This window comes from Uloborus diversus, chromosome 10 (assembly GCF_026930045.1).
Source record: "Uloborus diversus isolate 005 chromosome 10, Udiv.v.3.1, whole genome shotgun sequence".
Lineage (NCBI taxonomy): Eukaryota > Metazoa > Arthropoda > Arachnida > Araneae > Uloboridae > Uloborus > Uloborus diversus.
This window is the reverse complement of record NC_072740.1, coordinates 124,131,727-124,152,441: the sequence shown is the minus strand read 5'-3', so window position 1 is coordinate 124,152,441 and position 20,715 is coordinate 124,131,727. Positions and strand designations below refer to the sequence as shown.

The following is a 20,715-nucleotide window of genomic DNA, read 5'->3' as shown; positions in this document are numbered from 1 at the left end:
AAAGTCACTTACTGCAGCTTCGCAAAAATGACCATTAAGAAGTTGAGTAAATAGCAATTCTGAATAAGAACAAGCAAGATTGTTTAATTTTCTAATAAAGAAATATGTTATGAAACATATTTACTGATAAACATATTTCATTACAGACACGTATTGTAAGGTCAAAAAGATAATTTTTAAAATATTGATTGAAGATCCATTTTGGCAAAAACAAGTAAGATCATTTAGTTTTCTAATGAAAAAATAGGTAATAAAAACAATTCCTAAAAAAATATTTTATTGTAATAACTTATTATAACTCCAGAAAAAATGATCTTTAAGAAGCTGAGTTCGCAAATTTTCAAGAAAATACTGAAAATAGATTATTCAAGCCAACAATGGATCCACTTCACCAGTGCAAAAAGTGCTCAACACGCAACTAGAAAGTCGTGATTCTCTCACGACTTTGATAGTTGACGTTGATTGAGTTGACGATTGAAATAAGTAACCATTTAAATAAGTAAATATATAGTAGGAAAATAATTACAGTTATGAATAAGAATACAAATGAAGTACAGACAATTGACGATCATAAATAGAATTTAATCTTATGATTTAATTTTGAATTATAAAATTTCCAATTGGAACTAGTTTTTTTGCTTTTGTATTTACTTAAAAGATTTCTTAAACATCAAAATATGTTTTCGTAAAAACTATTCTTTCGCTCGTTTTCCCAATAACTCCTTTTATAAAGTTCTCCCTAATCCAGTTTTATGAGTAAATGAATCGAATAGATACAAGAGAATTTTTCAAAAATTTTGGGTCAGTTTTTTCCTACTGTCTAAGAATATTTTAAAGCCCCTATTTGTGTAGATGTAATGTACTGACAACCCGGTCATCCCATCCAGATACTTCAGTTTCGTCTTTGTTATATCTGGAATAGGGATTAACCAAGCTGAAGGTAGAATGTCATCTCGTTGAAGCTGAGAGTGCCAACAAACTGGTAGATAAAATAAATTTATCTCTAGGACTCGACCGATGCATCGGCGCCGATGGTCCAACAATTCAGCCATCGGCATTGGCATCGGCGGCCGATGCTAACTTGCAGGAAACATCGGCCCATCGGCCTTAAAAAACATCGAAAAGCCGATGGAATTGGCCGATGTTTTTTTTTTTTTTTAAAGGACCTTTGTTGTTTTACTTTTTAATACAAAGTAAAGGGAGTTATTGTTTTCATATAAAATTGTTTACTTAAATTTCAGTATGAATTTCTATTTTAATCACCCCTGAAAGAGTTTTTAATACTGCATTCAGGTACCAAACAAGTTAATTATTGAGTTGTTTCTTGCGGCTGGATGTACGTATGTATCTCTCATAAGTCATAACTCAAAAATGGTAAGCTGCAGAAGGCTAAATTTTCGCATATGGGATGTGCGTACGTTCCAGTTGTGCTCTTCACTTTTTGTTTTCGATCGGGTGTTCTAAAAAGCCTATTTACTCATTTTTTTGTGGCTATTAATTACTTATTTCAATGGAAAATTAATATAGCGTCTCAGACTGACGATCATTTGGTGATGTATTGCCGAATTGGAGGCCATGGAAAAAATAAGAGATGGCGAAACCGGTTTAGTTTCATTTTGTTAGACTCCCGTTAAACCGACGGTAATTTTTAATTTTTCGAAATTTGTAATATGAATCACAGTAATGCAGTCTTTTCTGTATCGCTTCGACGGAGCTACAAGTTTGGGGCCCGTCGAAATACATTTTGGGGCCCTATTTTTCTATCACAGAAGTTGTAAAACATTTATCATAAGCATTTTTGTAACTCCTACGGTGCCCCTATGGTTATGGGCCTCTCGCGCAATTGCAACATTTGCTATTTTTTAAATCCGCCACTGCACGTCAAAACAAACTCGGGTGCAAGTTTTAAAAGGATTTTTCTGCTCAATGTTTATGATTGTTTTGAACTCTATTTTTATGAATATTTTTTGTATTTCCGAGAACACTTGCGTGCCCCTCCTCCTACTCCCTCAGTTTCTGAAATTAAACTCTAGGTTGTACTTCTTAGTTATTTAAAACTAACACCTTTCTTAAAATTAGAGATATTTTTTTTCAAGCTTTGATTTCAAATGTTGATATTTCGTACACAGTGTACTATGGTAAAGGGTATCTTATTGACAAAATTTTGAGTTTGTAGGAGAAAAATTAAAAGAGTTATGGCACGTCCAATATTCCTGACTTATATTTTTGAAATCAATATTTCATATACAAAAACGATAAAATACCTAACAAACTTCATTATAAAATGTTCTACAAACAATTATAAAACATAATATAAGCGTTTGAAACTATTAATTAAAGATTGTATATTTTTAAAAAAATCAGGAAAAAACCTCGCTTTTCAAATGGAAATCCATTGTTGGAAAAATGAGTCACTCTCTGTCTCTCAATCCTTATATGTCAGTTTTGTCAACCCCAAAACGAAAAATTACTTAAAATTATAATAAGTAGAATGTAAAGAGTCAACTACAAAAAAAAACAACTAATTAAATCAATTATTAAATGATTAGCAGCTGTTTAAAAGTATGTCCGGTATACCGGACACCAGGTCTGAAGGGCTTAATGTAAGAAATTGATTAAAGACGTTTTGAATGGTGACATAATTCGGAAATCAAACGCACTTTTGAATTTTTTCTTCAGAAGTGCTGAAGTAGATTCAGAAACTCTTTCGAGGCGTTGGTGGTAGAAATGAAGAAAAAAATGAGACTGAAGTTGGGGCCGAAGTTTAATGTTGTGAGTTACTCCAAAATCAGAGGGTGTCCCCCCAAACCTACCCTCGTCGTTTCAAGCATTTCTTAAATATTTAGCGATTATTTATTTTGACTAAGAAATGTCATTTTGCATATTTCTTATACTTGTTTAAATGATCCTTCAAATCCCTGACAATCTTATCAATTTATTTATATCAGATTTTTTTGAGCAATCACGATTGCTTATTGTTCTTATTAGACTGTCCTTGACGTTAGGCTGATTTTGTCCCCCCCCCCCCCGCTTCCCTCTGCCGCACTCCCGCCCACCGTCCTCTGCAGGCGCGGCTCCTCCGGTCCTGAGCAATGTTCCCCGAAATCCGCTTTTCCTGGTCAGTGGCGTCCATGTCCTACACACGCTCACACACACACACACGCCTATGTGCATACACAAGTCTATGCACACACGAGTCTACACATGCACAAGCCCCTACACACAGAGAGACATACACGCCTACGTGTGTGCACAGGTCTACGCACACACAAGCCTACATATGCATGCGCGCCTACACACACACACACACAACTGTACACCCGTAACCGCCCAGGAGAAGGGCAGTTTGGGGGGTCAGGAGCAGTTTCTGGAAACAATAACTCCAATAAGTAGGGTCCTGTCGCAACTCGTGATTGCGAAAAACATAATTTGAAATAAAAATATCAGAATTCAAATTAATCTTTGTATTTTTTTTTTTTTTTTTTTTTTTTTTGCCATCGGCCAACGGCATCGGCCATCGGCAATCGGCCATTTGGAGGAAAACTATCGGCCATCGGCCATCTTTGAACAATCGGCCAACAATCGGCATCGGCCCATCGGCCAAAAAATGCCATCGGTCGAGCCCTATTTATCTCACCAACGAGAGTCCGTAGATCTAGTGCGGTTCAACCCAAAGTTGAACCGGGTCATTCCATAGAAATGTCAACCTCAACCTTGGATTTTTTTTTTCCACAAAGCCTTAATTGTGACCTATCATTTCATTCAGCATACTTTCTAGTACATAAATCCAGTAACAGTTTGCAAAAATTTCTTTCGGTGTTTTTCTTCTGGCTCTGAACGTGCGAGATTGTAGAAAAGGCTTAGCATGTGCAAAAAACATGCGTCTACGTTTTCTTGTGTAATGTAAAACTTTTTGCAAATTTTAAAAAGAACTATGTTTATTCTAAATGATTAGATGTTGGCCCAATAGAACTGACTGTTCTTTTTGCATACATTATAAGATAGTATGTTAATTAGTTTGGTGATTTCATTGAACATATTTACGTTACGTTAGTCACGAAAATGTACTCTTTTCTGCTTAAAAACTAAACCAGATGATTGAAAAAAACAGCACTTTTTATTTTCTTACATCTGTGTCACATCTACTTAAAAAGTGCGAAATATTTATTTTAGTATCAGTAGATGTAAAATAATTAGTGTGACTAACGTAAGATTTGAGCTGTGACTAACGTAACAGTTTGCATGTGACTAACGTAACATTTTAAAAATGACTGCTAATATTTAAGACTTATTTAATTTAATGTACATTTTCATGAACAATTTTGAATATGTAGGCATTCTATATTGATTAAAAATATAAAGGGTGAAAAATACCAGTAATATTACATTATAGACCTTTTGTTTACTTAGAAAAATACTTTTTTATAGGTCTTTACAAAGATACTTCCAATTTAAAGAATTATTAAAAAAGAAAAAAAGTGAGTAAAGCAAAATGAGTACTCTGCTGAATGTGCATTCAACACAAGAATCCAAGCTTAAGAATTAAGATAATAGAAATACAGTCTTAGCAAAGGAGAACGTCTCTATTTTTTAGAAAATACTCCACCTATTATTAAAATGAAGTAATGGCTGCTTGTTGGAAAACATTTGAAGATGTTACATGATACAGTGACAATAAGCGCTGCTGCCATATATTTGAGAAAATGCAAGAATGATCATTTAGAAATTCAAACATTTGCGGTGATATCTGGAATTAAAAATGCATTCTGAAAAAACGTTCGAATATTTTTTTTCAATATTACATTTTAATTCAAAAGGATGCACAACACTTTTCGTTCAATGAATCAGTAAACCTTAAAAATTAATATGCCATTGAAAAGTACTACGGAGTTTCTTATAACCATAACTAGTATATCAGCAGAATACTAGAATTCGATGAAACTATCAACTTGCATAAAGTTAATTTTTTAAAAGAGAGATATTTAGGACTTAATTAGCCTAAGAATGATGTTATTCATGTAAAAGCAGTTTTTTTTTTATTTGTTTATTTTATTTTTATTTATTTTATTTTTTTTTTTTTTGCACATTCAAATTGAGATAATTGAACTGAATCCTTCCATTCAATTTCTTACACTAATATAGAAAAAAAAAGTAAAGAAAGAACCATAATACAAAGAAGGTTCCTAAAAAGTGTAAAAGTAATATAAGAGCAAGAAATTATTTATAAAAGGTTTTTTTATATGCATTCATTGCTTGTTATTCGATGGTTACGTTAGTCACGTTACGTTAGTCACACACAGTTTTTCGGAAAAGTACCATTTGGCAAAAAAAGATTCATCTGTAACAAATCTATAGTACATTTTTAAAAATAGATTGTTTACCTCTTACAAATATATGGACCAATTTTAAATGCCTGCGTAAGTTTCAGAAAAAATTGTCTCGTAACATAAGCATTGTTTCTCAGGGTTGCAAAAATGTTACATTAGTCACGATGCCCTTTTTGGCAAAAAAAAAAAAAAAAAAAAAAAAATCTGCCAGCGCTTATTTTGCTTGAAATTCTAGGTAGAAACGAAAAATAGTCACCTTGTACATTTGAAAATCAGCTGCGAATGTTACGTTAGTCACTATGGAATGACCCAACCGTTCATTTAAATGTAAAGCTATTCTTTAGGTTGATTTATGAATAAGAGATTTTTTAGGAATGACTTTATAACTGAACCGATGAATTCTATAACAAGTCATGTCCTTGGTGAAACCCAGGAGATGACTGGTTTTCAGACTTCTCTATTTAATTACGTAATAGTTTATTCAGAAATTCTTTTTAATTATTGCATAATCGAATCATAGGTTAGTCTTTTTTAATATTTTATTTGATTACAGTTTTGGTAAATTTATTGATGGGTTCTGTATTTCTAATATTTCATAGTAGACTGATTCTATCTGACAATTTTCTAAAAGATTGATCTCTTATCGATATATTTTGATTCTGGGTTGTAGAAATTCTTCAATAGCGGTTCTTTTTGAAATTACCAAAACGAAATATACTATAACGATTATTCTTAAGTATTCTCTCCATAGTTCTTCATTTGACTATTAAAATCATGCAATATCCAATTATTTGATGATTAGACTCTTTCGATATCGATCATTTTATTAGAACCACTCAATGTCCGATCATTCGATTAATAAAATCAGCCGATGTCCGATCATTCGATTATTAAAATCAATCAATATGCGATCATTCGATTATTAAAATCAGTCGATATCCGTTCAATTAATGATTGAATCCCTCCACCTCATCCGATCAATCAATTTTATTAGAATCACTCGTTATCCGATCATTCAATTTGTAGAATACCTCGATATCCGTTCAATTGAGGATTGAATTCCTCCACCACATCCGATCTATCAATTTTATTAGGACCACTCGATATCCGATCATTCAATTTGTAAAATGCCTCGATATTAGATCATTCGATTAATATAATCACGCTCGATATCCGCTCATTCGATTAGTACAATCACACTCGATATCCGATCATTCAAATATACTAATCTCTCCATCATCCCTATCATTAGGTACTCGCTTTTCATACTGCCAATTTCTATTTCTCGAATTGAAGCAAAAATATTCAAAACGTGTTTCCTTTTCATTTTTCCATTTAATCTCGACTGCATTTTGCAGAATATCTACACGTATTTGGAAAGGAGAAAGGATGCTAGGAGCGGGCTAGTCTCGAGGAACCGGTCCTTTTTATAACTCGCTCTTCAAGTGTCACCGAAATATATGACAGCAGAAGACGACGACCCATTTTCCACGTTGTTTTCCGTGCCTTTTTAATCTTATCGGAACTTTTTCGAAGAGCAGATTCCGAATTCATCCGAAGGGCCCCCGAATAGGAAAAGAGAAGACACCTCATCTTCGAAGTGCCGGATGAATAAGCACCATTGAGCCAACTATTTATATCGGATAGGAAAAGCCGAGAACCATTCGGTTTGGAAACAACAGCGTCTGGCCTTTGTGCGAGAAAAGAGAAGATGCCAAGAGAAGAAAAAAGAAAAGATTGTCAACACGAGGAGCAGCTTCTTGTCGTGATTCAGAGTTTACTAACAAAGGGGAACCGTTCTTCTGAACGTTGAGTAAACTTTCAGTTTTGTTAAAAGAGTTCTTTGAGGAGGTGATAAGAATTCACTCTTTCGACGGTTTCAGAGAGCTAATATTTGCTCTTGACATTTATTTCGAAGCGTTTTAATGAATGACGCTTTATTCATACTGAAATGTTCATCTCTCACTCCTTTTCTTTCGTTTCGATTAACTTCTCAATTGCTTCAAAGTAGCATTTTTATGTTTAACAAACTCATCTCAAAACGAAGTTAATTCAGATTAACCTGTTATGCAATCGATATCAAATTAATTTTCTCAATCTATAAAGCGTCATTTTATTCATTTCCAGCGATAAATTTTCAGAAGGAAAATGTTTTAACCATTTCCATCTTTTCAATGTGTAGGAAAATAGGAACGGAAACTCAGAAAAAATTCCCCTCGCAATACAAAGTTTCATGACAGAATAAGTAAAATGAACGAAAAATTAAAGCAAAAACAACTTTTATTTAACACAATGCAGAGGATTTTAATTTTTAGCAGAATATGTAAAATTTGAGACAGTTTTAATAACTACAAAAAATGTTTTTCTTTATAATCAGTGCCAAAAAAATCTTTTTCGAAGCAAATCCGTCTGATAAAGGAGCAGCAAAAATTTTAAAGGATCCAACGTTTTTTGAAATTTAAAATTTATTACAAAAAGAGCAGAGAGTATTTCGAAAGTATATTTTTTAAACTATATTTTTCTCTTCTATGTTTCAAAATAGATTGCTCACTCAAAGGAGTGGAGGCGGTAAACGACAGAGACCGACCGTAGGGCCGACAGATATGCGTTTTCCCCTCTCATAACTATACTATCTAACTTTTTATTTTTAGGTCATTGTTGAAATAATATGTTTTATTTTTTGACTTTTTTTTGCCTTAAGATATATTTTTAAGAGATTTTAAGCCACCTTTCACGTTCATAATAATAATAATAATTATTATTTTTGCTTGTACAGGAAGTATGCTAAAAAGCAAAACAAATGCATTGCGTAAAAGGTTAAGGCAGCATCCTCTTTCAAAATGCTGCCAAAATAAATTGGTAGATGTCCATTACGGGTTTAACACAAAGCAATGTAATGAAATAAAACAAAACTTTTTTTTTTTTTTTTTTTTGCTAAGAAGAGACTTTTCAAAAGTTATCCGTAAAGCACCAAAAGAGAAAAAAGCGAAACTTAAACTAAGAGAATATGCTCTAGACTTTCAAGCAGACAAAAAACAAGCGCTATAAATAATTTCTGAAAATATGTATAAAGAACCTGAAATATCTGGTATATTACGTAAATTCGCCTTAAAATGCTAAGAATCTAATTTTTCAATGCTTCTCTAACTCTACAAATAAAGAAAAATACCAACATCATTTGCTAAAAAAAAATTTAAGACTCGTCATTTTGCTGTATGTAACTCAATAGAAATTTTAAGAATCACAAAAATATTGCGCGCTTTAAGCGGGGTTTGCTTGTTAAAAGCGAGTTATTCTCCTATAGACTTAACATTGTACTACCTAAGTATTTCTGATTTTCTCTTTAAACCGAGTTCTCGTTAAATCAGGGCTCGTTATAAGCGAGTTCGACTGTACTTAAAAAAAAGATTTGAAAATGTTGATGGTGTGATCGTAAGGTCACGCGTGCAACAAGTACAAATCATTAATTTTGAATGCAAGAAAACTTTTTTGAAAGTTGATACTTCATATCGTCTCCTGAGAGCAACAGTAGGATGTCTAAATGTTATTTCTGGGATTAGCTGTCGTAGTGTTGCTCTGAGGAAACGATATGATGATACATAATGATTTTTAGGTATTTGTTTAGTTTGATATTCCGGGAACAAAGTGAAAATACGAACATAAAATGCTCTCCTTTTTGCAAATGGATTGAACAGACTATGTGAAAACTTACATGAATGAACTTAATCAGTAAAATCTTCGAATAAGTAACCCAGACTGGCAAAGTATAAACTTTCCTTACCATGATACAAAAAGTAAAACAGATGCTGGAAGGAAAGGCACACACAGCAGCCACCTCCAATTTCGCAAAACATATGCGATCCATGGAAGAACCGCAGCACAAGATGTCCAGGATGCTGCCCAAGTGCACAACACTATCGTCCGATTAGAAGGGCCCGTGTACTCCATAACTAGAAAAAGAAGATTAAGAAAGGATATTACTTACTTTTTTAGCAATAAGAACATCTGATTGCAAAAATCTTAACCTGCAGTTTTGCATGCTAATTTCTTAGTTAGGATCAAGATATTTTTACTTACATGACAATATCCATGGTCCTGATGCAACAGAGTGCTTAAATATGCACGGTTTAATTAAAAAAAAACCTAATCTTACCTAATCTTTCTTTTAAACTCCAACTATGGAAACTAGAGACTTATTTTTCAACTTGAGTAGTCTAACCAAGTGACTTTTACTGTGAAAGGACATATTTTGAGCTTCTCTGATTATTTCGAAGTTGAAAAAAGGATATTATTTACATTTTTAGCAATAACAACGCCTGATTGCAAAAAAAAAAAAAAAAAAATCTTAATCTGTATAGTTTGGTATGGTAGACCGGGGCATGTTTACGCGGATTTTTTTCAATGAATTTTCTAATTTTTATGTTTTAACTTAGGAAATTTTAGGCATTGTGGTTTTATGAATAATGGAGTCAAATTGGTATATTCAGTTGTTTTCTCAGCTTGTGTTTTTAACCGTTAAAAAAATTATTTTTGAGTTCAAGTCGGTTGCGTAAACGTGTCCCAGATACGTTTACGCATATTTATTTTGACACCGAACGCGGTTCTGTTAGTGTTTTGAACATAATGTCTCATCGCTAAAACGAAGCAAATTTATTAGACTGAATAGTGTATAAAGTTGAAGCTGAAGGGGCATGAAGACAGCACTATATGATTGCAATCTATAAGATGCGAATGTGTGACTTAATAAAATATTAAATGGTAATCTTCAAAACTAATTAGCCGGAAAATACTAAAAATGTTTGAGATAGTTTGGAGTGAAAAACGTGTCAGGGGCACGTTTAAGTAAGAGCAGTAAGAACGATCGTAAAGGTACTCCAACGTTCAACGCGTAAACTTGCCCCGTCGACAAGTTTGAATTTATTTTTTACATGCAAAAAAAAATAATAATAATAATAACATTTCAGTTCATACAAATACAAATCTCAAAAAAGGATATAATTCTACTCATTTTTATATATTTGTGTTTTCTTAACTATTATTTATTCATAATAAACTTCAAACCGTTCAACACAAAATTTACTCGACTTGGTAAAAAACAGATTATTCTTTCTGCATGCTGGACCGAAGCTCCACTAATGCTCAAAAACTTGTGAGATTATTTGCTTGTCATCAATCTGTTATGACTGTTGGCTCTGCAGTTATAATTCGTTTTGAAAACAGGCCACTGCGTAAATTTGCCCCGGTCCACCTTATGTTATTTTCTTAGTTTGGGATCAAGATATTTTTACTTACATGACAATACGCATGGTCCTGATGAAAACTATTGTTTAATAATGCACGCAGGTGATTTTCACTGTGAAAGGGCATATTTTGAGCTACTTACCTCGAAGGATACTGTCTAGAAGAAAATTCCTATATATATATATATATATATATATATATATATATATATATATATATATATATATATATATATATATATATATATATATATATATTGCATATATTGTCACCTCAGAATAACAGTAGGATATCTTGCTGTTCTTTTGAGGCTAGGTGTTTTACTAATGCTCTGAGGCGTTGATGTACTCTTTTACAAAAATTCTACGCACGAGGGGGGGGGGGGGGCTATGAAATGTAGCATTGCTGTTCAAACGTATGCTGCATAGTTATTAAATTGATTTCCATCGTTGAAGAAAATATAATGAATAAATAAATACAAAAAAAAAAAAAAATGTTGTTGTCATATGATTCGCATCTGAAGACAAAAGTGCCAATTTTACATTTCTCATAAAATCTTACTTTTTCTCATTTGATGGTTGAAGAGTAAATTTGAAATAGCTAGTATATAACTAACATATAAAGCTTGTAATTAAAAGGAAAAGCGATATTTTTCTTCTGAAATTTCAAGTTCTGGTAAGTTAAATTAAATGTGGTACAATTATAATGTCGCTTTCTCTACTAACAAACTATAGTTTTAATACTATAGCCTGCAATGTCTCTAGCCAAAATAGCTGTTATTTTTTAGGTAATGATGATCGCAAATAAGAAGTCTAAAATTCCTTAATAGGCAACTATTTTTGTAAGTTAAATACAATAAATTAATGAATGTTCTAAAATGCACAAGTGTACAATTTTAAATGACTGAACTAATTTTCATGAGGTGAAATATCCCGTTCTCATGTCACCCTTTGACGTACACTGTTACCCTAGTGTATTATGTGGCATGTGATCAATCACATTGCCTAGACAGTGGTATAAATGAGATTCATGAGTTTTCCCAAGTAAGTATCGTATGGCTCGTGAGCAATAATACGATCAGTGGTGCCCGACCTACGCCCCTTGATGATGATGATAGGACCCGTTGATATATTCAAAATTACTAATCAAATAATATGTTCTGGCAGGGTTGTTTATTCATACAATCTCAATGGTGCAACCTCCCCCCCCCCTCCTATGCACACACCAAAAAAAGAAATTCACAAATATAAAAATATATATCAAAAATTGAGAAATAATTTTACTTGAGATTAAATAAAATAACTACAGATACGAAGCGAACTGCATACGTATACGACAGCAATTATATATGCAAGCAATAGCATTGTATAATAAATCTCGGATCATACGAATAATCGCAGCTACTACTAATAAGTTTTGTCGTTTTCTCGGAGTTTCAAATTGGAGTGTATCGGCTACCAGATTCGCGTAATTTGACTGTCTCGGTCAAATTTGTAAATTGTTCAGGGCTGTCGCGAGATCAAAAAACTAAGGGAAAGGAGTATGAGTTTTAACAAGTTCTCTCCTACCCTCCTTTTACCTCCTAATATATGTAAAAACGCAGAAAGGGATTCAGCTTTTGATTTAGGAAAGTGTCATTACTAGATCAAAGCAATATGACCCATATCGTATTAAAAATGATTCCGCTGAAAAAGTTTCAGGGTTTTCTCCACAAACAATGTTTTGAAATTAAAATTCCAGGGACTCAATTGTGGATGAATTTCAATTACCGTTTTCAAAAAGAGCATTCGCGGCTTTTCCTCGGATTTTTTTTTTTTTTTTTTTTGAAATTGAAACCCTATTTTATTTTATTTTTTATTTTTAGACGGCCTTTTATGATGGGCACATTTTTCGAAACGTTTTTTGAAATTGAATCCCTAAATACGCATAGTCACAAAAAAATCGGTCACACACAGGTATACAGATATTGTTATTTTTCGGAAATGATCAAAATGATTCATCTGTTCAGAACACAAATTTGGAAATTCGAGAATGTTTATGGATAGAATGCTACTGTCTATGCATTATATATAGAAGAAAGTAAAAATGAATTATGAAAAATAATTAAGATATTATAAGATCAAACTGATCTATTTCCATCAGCGGAGTCCACCTTTATCGACAGTTTGATAAAAAAAGCATCTTATGGTTGATTTAAAGAACTGTCAGTTGAAAAATGATAGTAAACACGGCAGAGAAATGAAATAAAAAAGTCTACATGAATCGAGCTTGTTTATAAAGAAAATATATTAATATTGCCTAGTCAAGGACTAAAAAATATGCGTTTAAAATACTCTAAAGCTAGTTCTTATCGAATTTTCCTGCTGCTAATCAATTCATGAAAGCATAGTGGTCAAAATTCTTCTAATAAAAGAAAACAAAAGAAAAAAGGAGAGCTTAAAAAAAAAAAAAATCCATTTTTGACCCCCTCCTGTTCGTCGCTGTCACACGTATTCATCGTACAGAATTGTATTAATTCCAGAGCTATAAATTTAAATGAAATCAAACCGTCTGAATCATTTTTCCAACAGACACTCTAACCTTATCCCGTCTCAGACGTGATCTTCATTGAAAAAGAGACACGGCTACTAAATTTTGGAATTAGTACGTCAAAAAAGTAGTATTCATCATCTTACTATATCTTGTTGAATGAATTTAAATCTTTATCTATTCACCAAAACTTTCCTTCTAAAAAAAAGGAACTACCTTAGCTAACTGTTAGTTTCTTACACTGATTTATTTCGAACTTTGGTTTCACGACTGTAGATTAAACGAACTGAAAAAGTCACTGGGACATTACTGTTCTCAAAAGTAGTTTATTTCCCTATACAATACATACTGCACCAATAAATAAGAAGAAATGAACTTATAAGAGAACAAAAATAATTTCTTTTAGAAGTAAGAAAATGCATGTTTATTTACATGTAATGGAAGTTATAATCTTTTGCGTAGATCATTTAGATTTTTGAATGAATATTTTTTTAACAGCTCTTATTTTCGAAAAGAAAAGGAAAATGGAATAGTTTAGTAGCATCAATATTTTATTATATATCACTAAAACGAAAGTTTTAAAAACACACATACCATTACACACACACACACGTACATAAAGATAGATTGGAAAAAAAGGGAAATTCGCATACGGCCTCCTAACATAGTTTCCAGTTACAGAAGGTTATGTAAAAGGACATTCGGCATCAGTTTCGGTTAGTTTCTAATTTTTGTCTGCTCATACAGGGCAATAAATAGTAGTATTTTTGTGCACAAATTGTAGACTAAATAGAGGAACTAAAGAGCAAAGCAAATTTATGCTTTACTCAATTTGACAAAAAAAAAAAAAAGACTAATTCTACTTATCGTTCCAATCCGTCCATCCAGAGCCGTGTCCAAGGGGAGGGTTTTAGGGGTTAAACCCCTCCCTTGGGGAAAAAATAAGCAAAATGAAGAAAATGTATATTTGACTTAAATTTACTTTAATGAGAAAGTTTGCGTTCAGCGTTTTTATTTTATTTTAATTTTCTCTCTGAAGTTTTTTGCGATTTACAACTGCTAAAGCCTTACAAACTGATGTGATATTTCGGAAAAAGTATGGCGGACGAACCGCTGAATGATCTACCAATGCAAAGAAAGAATATTGCTTATTGTAAGGAGCTTATGGTGAATTTGGCATATGTTACATCTATGAAGAATAAAGATGCATTAGTGATTGTGCTTGGCTACGTAATTTGAATCTGCAAAGAGCTCTTTCTTGTTTAGTTTATTAAGCATTATTTCAGAACATAACAACCTGATATACATTCTACATTGTAAAAGAATTAGTGATGAGTTTTTAATACTCATTGCAATATACTACATAGTAAACAGATTTAATTAAAAAGAAGCAAGCAAAGTTTGATTAAAGCGAAACTGTGAAACGAAGGAATACTTTGGTAACTTGTACAGCTAGAGGTATCTTTCAAGAATACAGCAGTCCTTACATGTGAATAAACGCCATACTGGGATCGGCAATTTGTCGTAAAAATAAAAGCTGTAAGGGGGTTGAATTCTCCCCCCCCCTACTGGTAAGATTAAAACCCCTCCCTTTATGAAAATCTGGACACGGGCCTGCGTCCATCTATTGTTTTATGTATGAAAAAGGCAAAAACAAAAAAATAAAGGAGTTGTGAAGCCATTTGATTTTGTTCGAACCCAGCAAGAAAACAGCTAATTCTACCATAAGATGTCTAATCAAACTAAAGGAACACTTACGGGCATGCGCGCGACAATTTGCAGCCTTGAAGAAACCAAGTTGCATTTGAAATTAAGTAAAAAAAATCATAAGTTGCCACTTAAGCAAATGATTTAAGTTCGAACTTCATTTCAACTAGGAACACGAAATTCGTGATGGGAGCATTCCTGAAAAGCTTCCTTTCCCCGTGACGATGATTTAAAGACAAATACTTGTCTCTGTCCATCTTAATGAGGTAGTTATCCAGCGATGAGAAAATTCCACGCCTTCCCTGCAATTATCCCAGTACCTGTATGGATTACATTTTAGGATTCCATTTTTTCAGATTCGAAACGAGCAGCCAGTCACCGAGTTCTTGTTATTTATCGTCTGATGTGGTAACTTAGGTGGATTTTGCCACAGGAAAAAATAAATAAAATGATTGTTCTGTTTTGAGCTCTGAGTGTCTCCTTAAAAACCTCCATCCTTAATCAAGACATTCTTTATAGGAATGGTTGTTTTTTTTCCTTTTTTTTTTAGAGTTTTTCTTAGCCGTCTATGATATTTTTTCGATTTTTTTTTTTTTTTTTTGGCTATTTATTCTCAGAATCCCTTCAAAAAGAAGTTAGCTGTACCTTGGGACACTTTTCATATTTTAACTTTTAACGTCAATTATTTGAATCAAATTTAAAATATAAAAGTCACATTGAAATTCCCTACCATATTTCTGTGCAATATATTTTTACAAATTCAGATATTTTAAAAATAAAATATTGCCAGCCGTTTAAGTAAGAGTTCCAAGCTGTCCCAAAGTACAGCATTCTTTTGAACCTTGGGACACATCCTGTTATACTATGGGAAAGTCTTCATATGGTTCAGGAAACAGCCATGTACTTGAATCAAGTTTGCACAATATATATATATATATACATATATATATATATATATATATATTCATGGTAATGAATTAAATCATGTATGACGAATAATGAATTATGAATAGTGAAGTATGAATTATTATCTAGCATTAAATGTGTTTCAAAGACTGCATAAGATTAGAACATTGTTCCATGTCCATAAACATATCTTAATTATTAAGAACCATGCACATTTTGTACCTTGGAACGTGTCCTAAGGTACAAAATGTTTAGCTGTCCCAAGGTAAAATCACCACGTGGTTTAAGAAAATCCAAAATAGTTGTCAGTCTAGATGCACTATCATTTTTTTCTCATGACCAAACGATTTAAAGTACTTCTCTTTTATAACAAAATAAAATTCTGTTGATTAGCTTTTCAAATACAAAGATAGAAAATGAAATAAAAAGAAGAAAATATTTACTTTGGAGTCGTGAAATTTTCTTTCCCTCACAAAATCTTCAATTTTCCTCATTTGATGCTGATTTTTACTATGGCACCACTTAGTGGTGAAGGTTACTATTAGAGATTTAAAAAACATGGCTGCTAAAAATAGATTCTTAGAAATTCGCAGAGTCCCAAGGTATAACACTTTCACCCTATGGGTATCTTTGATAAAAATGAATTTTTTTTCTGTAAAATTTTTAAAGAAAACGAAATTCTAAAAATATTATTTAAATCTATCCGCAAACATGTATTATTGCCTCTGAGGGGCAACAGCCAATGAGGCTGTCAGATGTTCCGTTTAGGTGGTCAGCCGAATACGGACTGTGTAATATTTTAACTCACAAGTTTTAAATGTTTTTTTTTCTTTTTCCAGAAATGCTTGGGGTTTGATCTAAAAACTCATATCAATGAAATACACCTTGAAACATTTTTGGAGAAAATAATTATACATGTGTTTGTATTTACTGTAAGTCAAATTCACGTTTATCATCTTCATCGTGCTAAAACTTCAAACATTTTGTGAAAGTCTTAAAAATTGAATCACTTATTACGTCAGCGTAACGTCTTATTCATTGGTATATTAACGTGATTCACGTTGGGTATAGTTGATACAGTTTTTGTATAGATAGGAAAATAGTAATAAATAGCATTGCAGGAAGCTGTTGATGCATAACATTGGAAACAAAAATTTTAAATTTCAAATGTAACTTGTTTATCAACTATACTCGGTGTACCTTATAGTCAACGTTACTTTTCATAAAATGTACTATCACATGGTGCGAGCGCTTACCCTTTTTTATTCTATAGGTGCGTTTTGTATTTGGTAGCCCGGGTATAAATAAAATGTTACTGCCCAAGCATTTGTTTTCAAAAACGTATATGGTTATTTCTGTACTTTAATCGAGTGAAAGTTGAAAGTTACGCATAATTTATCTATAAAACATAAAATAAATGTGCTAGGGATATCCATCTCTGGTTCTATTTTTCAGCGCGGGTAAAATATTCCACTGATACCGCTTAGTTGTGAGGTGAGAATGTCATTATTTTTAGTATATTTTACGATCAAAATATCGGAAAAGAAAAGGAAAATAATTGGCTAAGATCATTGTATTTTACTTACCAATCATGAATGATGTGGTTGAAATGGTAGCTATACCAAAAGCTGTGAGGAACCGTGCTGCTGTAAATGTCATGTGGTCTGGAGCTAAGATGGTTGCCAGGTTTGAAACCACAGACAGAAGGACAACCCAACAAAACGTTTTCTTTCTGCCAAATCTGTTGAAGAAAAAGAAAATGAGAAAATATTAGAAATTTTTCTAAAATACTAAAATATTAGAAATTTTTCATGAATAATTTAAGCTGCTAGTTATATAGCTAATAAGGTAAGAAATTGCAAGTTCAGTGACATCTTAAGTCACTTTTTCTTACTGATAGTCAAAGCGGAGTATATGATCAGCAACAAGAGGATTCAGTACCCTAAGTTCAGATTAAGGGGAGTCAGTACCCTAAATACTTTCAAAAATTTGATTTTTTTGATTTTTATATATTTTGAAACTTCACTTCAATACCTTTTAATTAATAAAAACTTCCTTATCGTGCTCATATTAGAAGTAAGTTAAAATAAACTTTAAAAAAAATGTAAACCTATTTTAATGAGGTAGATTTTTCCCTTTAAATTGCAATATCTCGAAATGGTATTTTTGAAACTAAATGTTCCTTTTTCTCAGTAAATAAATTGTGTTAGGCTTTGAAATTTTTACCACCTATTCCATACATCTAATTGCATATACTGAAGTAAATATTTTCTCATATTCGAAAAATATTTTTTTATGGAGCTGATTTCGTGTTGCAAAATGGCATTTTTTGAAAAAAGTACAGTGACTTACAGCTTAGAATTTTTTTTAAAAAAAGTAAGATTTCTTTCTGTAAAATTTTAATTCAGTATAGAGAAAAGAGTCTACTTAAGATACAGAAAAAAATTCATAATTGCATCTTTAATAGATTTTCAGAGGTACATGAACATGAGCAAATTAACATTGACGGAACAGGGGGGGGGTACTGATCCTTAATAAAATTCGAGTAGAAAGGGAGTGATGTAAAAGAATCTCCGAGACTGATATATCTGGTGAAGGCGAAAATGGCTTCACATTCTCAACGAAAGCGAAGAATTGGTACAAAGTTCCCATAAGCAGACTTGCAGCAACAGACTTATTCATCGCTGCCAATCTGAACTGCGAACCATCAATGTACCTAAGAGTTGGACTCACACCCGTATTCACCAGCCGAGTTAAGCCTGCGACAGGCACTCGAGTTATCTATCAAGGCCTTTTTCAACCAACCAGAAGACTTCATTTGGCGGATCGGGTGTGGGATGGAAGAATCACAGACACGTGTGTTTGAGTTTCAAGAAACCTCTTTTTCAATGCAAAGAAGTCAGCTTTAGGGTGAAAATTCATCCAAGAAAAGGATTGACTTTTCAATCCACTTATTACATTTTTCATGAAGAATGTACAGCAAATTTCACTAGCGGATTCTTAAATTGTGATCATATACATGAAACCATCAAAATATCGTATGTCTTTTGAGTCAAAAACGAACATAATTTACCAGATTATAACCCAGGCAAGATTATTTTACGAATATTTCTAACAGTAAATGTGCTTTTAAGTTTTTTGAATGCGTGCATATGGTGTATCATGTATTTAACATGATACTTCTCCAAAAAGAGTGCTTCGTGGTTACCTGCACAAACCATTTAGATCTTCATTAAGAAAATAATACAGCAACACATTAATTACAGGGTGGAGCATCACTGCCAATTAGCCACAGCTATTTGAAACCCACTCAAACCTCACACGAAAATTCCCTCCTTATATTGTAATCATAGTTTTTAATGAACGCCATGCAAAATATTCTACGAAACTTCACGTATGATCGTTGATTAATAGTCTTCATGTCCAGCTAATGCTGGTTTTGAGCAGTGCCGTGACCACTATAGTTCATTAACATAAGAGTCGGTCGGTCAGCGTGTTTTCGCTTACGCCAAAACAAATTTAATTATGTAAAGAATTTTCATGGAGATGTGGAATGTGATAAACAGTCTGGAAACGGAATTTTATTCGATAATGCAATTATTATTCAAATTTTTAATAAGTTAACTTTGTAATTAACGTAATTCGCTTTCTTGTCTGACCAGTAGATGGAGACTGAAAGCAAAATTTCACTCTCAGAAGTTTAAAGTAACATTAAAACTGATACCTTTTGGTATATGAAAATAAAAATACTTTTATTGATTTTCGTAATTGGTAATCTGGTGGGTAAAAGGCGCTGTGTGATTTTTTTTTCTTTTTAATTGGGATTTAAGCACCATTTTACTAAATTTTTCATTTTTCATCAAGGGGGGGTGGTTTTCTCCAAAATTGGTCAAATTAATGTCTCAAGTCTATCCTTATATATTATTTCTGTAGCCTGTTTTTGGTTTCTACGCCAGATTTTCCTCAATTCTTGATCGATTTCTTTGATTTACACTTTATTTTAAAGCTTATGGTGCTGGCTACTGACGAAAAATAGACCCACGGTCTAAAAATTGTTTTTTTCAGCCGAAAAACCAGTTTTAAAGAACCAGAATGAGGTTTTCGGTTAAACTTATAACTTTAACTTGCACTATGCCCAACAGAGCTGAATAGCTTGATTGGCAGCGCGTTCTCCTCGTAACCAGGAGAATGAGCGTTCGGGCCCACGTCCGGACAATCTGCATCAAAAAACTAGAGAAATATCGCGCATTGCATGAACACTTAATGAAGTGAATAACAAATATGAGGGAATAGAATAAATGAGAAGGAAATGCTACTTGCTGTTATGAAAACTTGATGCGACTTTGTGCTAAATTGCTTCTTAATTGTACGTTTTTTTTTTTTTTTTTAAAGCTTTGGCTCTGGTAAGAAAATTAAAGCATAATGTAAGCGAAAATATAAGTAACAGGTTTAAGATTTCAGACTATAATAGAATTGTTTTTTGTTAAGAAAAAAATAATAAATCATATATTGAAATATATATTCTTATAATGAGTTTTTGACTCTTTGTACAAATAAAAAATATACTACCTCAATTTAAAGGGTAAAATATATATTTTTTCTACTTTTTGCAAAAAGAAATAGCTTATCACATTTTTACTACATTCGAAAAGCTACGCTTAAAATAGAGCATAGTTCAATTTATTTTGTATTTTAACCGTGCTGTTAAATGATGAACATGTGCTGCCATCTAAGTCATAACGGTTCAAGCTGCCTGCGGTAACGAATTGTAAAAATTTTCAACAATAAAAACATTTCTCTTCAATATCTTATCTTCTATATTGTTCCCTTCTCATTTTAAAACTTATCAGGCTGGCTAATGATGAAAAATAGACTTACGGTCGAAAAATCAAGTTTTCGAAAACACCCCTTGCTGTTTGAAAACCTTGATGCAGCCTGTAGTTCTTATGCATTTTTTTTTTTTTTTTTTTTTTTTTTGCAAAGTTCTAATGCAGTTTTCCAATTT

General features: G+C 32.5%; 1 protein-coding gene across 1 annotated transcript in view; it reads right to left on the bottom strand.

Moving 5' to 3' along the window:
- Window positions 1-20,715, bottom strand: part of LOC129231556 (solute carrier family 22 member 13-like) — a 123,293-nt gene that overhangs the window by 67,812 nt on the left and 34,766 nt on the right. The window contains exons 2-3 of the mRNA XM_054865909.1: window positions 17,297-17,451; window positions 9,109-9,277 (exon numbers count right to left, since the gene is read on the bottom strand). Of these exons, the coding sequence (XP_054721884.1) occupies window positions 9,109-9,277; window positions 17,297-17,369 (242 nt within the window). The 5' untranslated portion in view covers window positions 17,370-17,451. The remainder of the gene's footprint in view (window positions 1-9,108; window positions 9,278-17,296; window positions 17,452-20,715) is intronic.